The sequence below is a fragment of the Wasmannia auropunctata genome, unplaced genomic scaffold (genome assembly GCF_000956235.1).
Source record: "Wasmannia auropunctata unplaced genomic scaffold, wasmannia.A_1.0 LD307951.1, whole genome shotgun sequence".
Classification (NCBI taxonomy): Eukaryota; Metazoa; Arthropoda; class Insecta; order Hymenoptera; family Formicidae; genus Wasmannia; species Wasmannia auropunctata.
The window spans coordinates 1-1,391 of NW_012054939.1; the positions used below are offsets into that span (position 1 = coordinate 1).

Genomic DNA, 1,391 nt, shown 5'->3' on the forward strand with positions numbered 1-1,391 from the left:
ACCGACCATTGTAGGCGGGTACCGACCAAATATCACGGAATTTCCATGGCACGCCACGATGTACCGCGATGCACCAAGCGGGCCAAAGAAATTCTTTTGTGGAGCATCCATTATTCAAGAAAACCTCTTGATAACGGCAGCTCATTGTGTATTTGATGAGAACACTAGGCAGCTAATTGACGCCAGTCAAATTTATATATTAGCGGGAAACGTTTTTCGCGATTACGATTATCCCTATCATAATCCAAACCTCGTTAAAAGGAATCAGGTTTGCTAGTGTATATTTCCAATGTAAATTAATTTATACAGAATATTTCAATCATAAATGTTTACATATGTGCCTTCTTGCAGGTGAAACATATTTACATCGTACGCAATTATCTAGGACTTATAGGAAATTACCTCTGGGATATCGCGATATTAGAACTCGTCACACCGTTTGTCTTGTCAACTTGGTTGGTTCCCGTATGTATAGACACTTTAAGCGACAGGAGTGTATTGGAACCGGGCTCTTACGGAAAGGTAGCGGGATTCGGTAGAACCGCATTCGGTGACTCTAGTGCAGTCTTACAGACTCTGACCGTGCCTGTAATTTCGACCAGTCAATGCAAATCCGCCAGCCAAAATGCTAGTACGGAACAATTTATCACTAATGATAAGTTTTGCGCAGGTTACACAAATGGTTAGTAACATGATGAATTATGTGACATCAATTAGCACGTGTTGCATTCTTTTATTAAATTCATCAGAAATATATTTACAAAAGAAATTATTTTATTTATACAGAAGTTATACAGGAGAAACTAAGAAAAGAGCAAATAAAAGAATGACTGTTCTGTGCAAAGATGAAAAGTAAAAAGATAACTTACGAAAGCATTTTTTGTTTCAGGTTCTTCTGTTTGTGACGGTGACAGTGGCGGCGGATTAGTTTTTAAAACTAATGGTTTGTGGTATCTTCGAGGTATCGTTAGCGTTTCCCTCGGTACGATACGAGACGGTGGGACTTATCATTGCGACAACTACTTATATTCATTATATACAGAAGTATCCAGGCATATTTCATGGGTACAAGATGTTATTTTAAAAATAGAACAAAGTCAGACGCATAAATTATGCTCAAACGAGTCTCAAACGAGGTGTTCTTAATTTTTTTTTTTTTAATTTTGATTCGATTGGTACCACCGATTATACGCATTCATTGAAACAAGGCACTTATTTCGTGCCTTAGCATTAAGTTAATACTATCGATAAATTATTTATATTCTTTGTTGAATGCGTAATTATGTGAAGTTGCAATTTTGTTGAATGGAACAATTAAGAACTTGAAAAATAATTTTTTGTATGTATGTGATAAATGAGATTAATTTCACAATTTTAGGTACGCTTATTAC

General features: G+C 36.1%; 1 protein-coding gene across 1 annotated transcript; it reads left to right on the forward strand.

The window, feature by feature from the left end:
• Positions 1 to 7: 7 nt before the first annotated feature.
• LOC105461161 (coagulation factor IX-like) lies at positions 8 to 1,324 on the forward strand (the record flags this gene model as incomplete). The annotated part of the gene is made up of 3 exons (XM_011707644.1): positions 8 to 268; positions 352 to 682; positions 890 to 1,324. Coding segments are annotated over 3 exons (849 nt in total), but the record flags the coding sequence as incomplete, so codon positions are not given.
• Between the last annotated feature and the right edge of the window lie 67 nt (positions 1,325 to 1,391).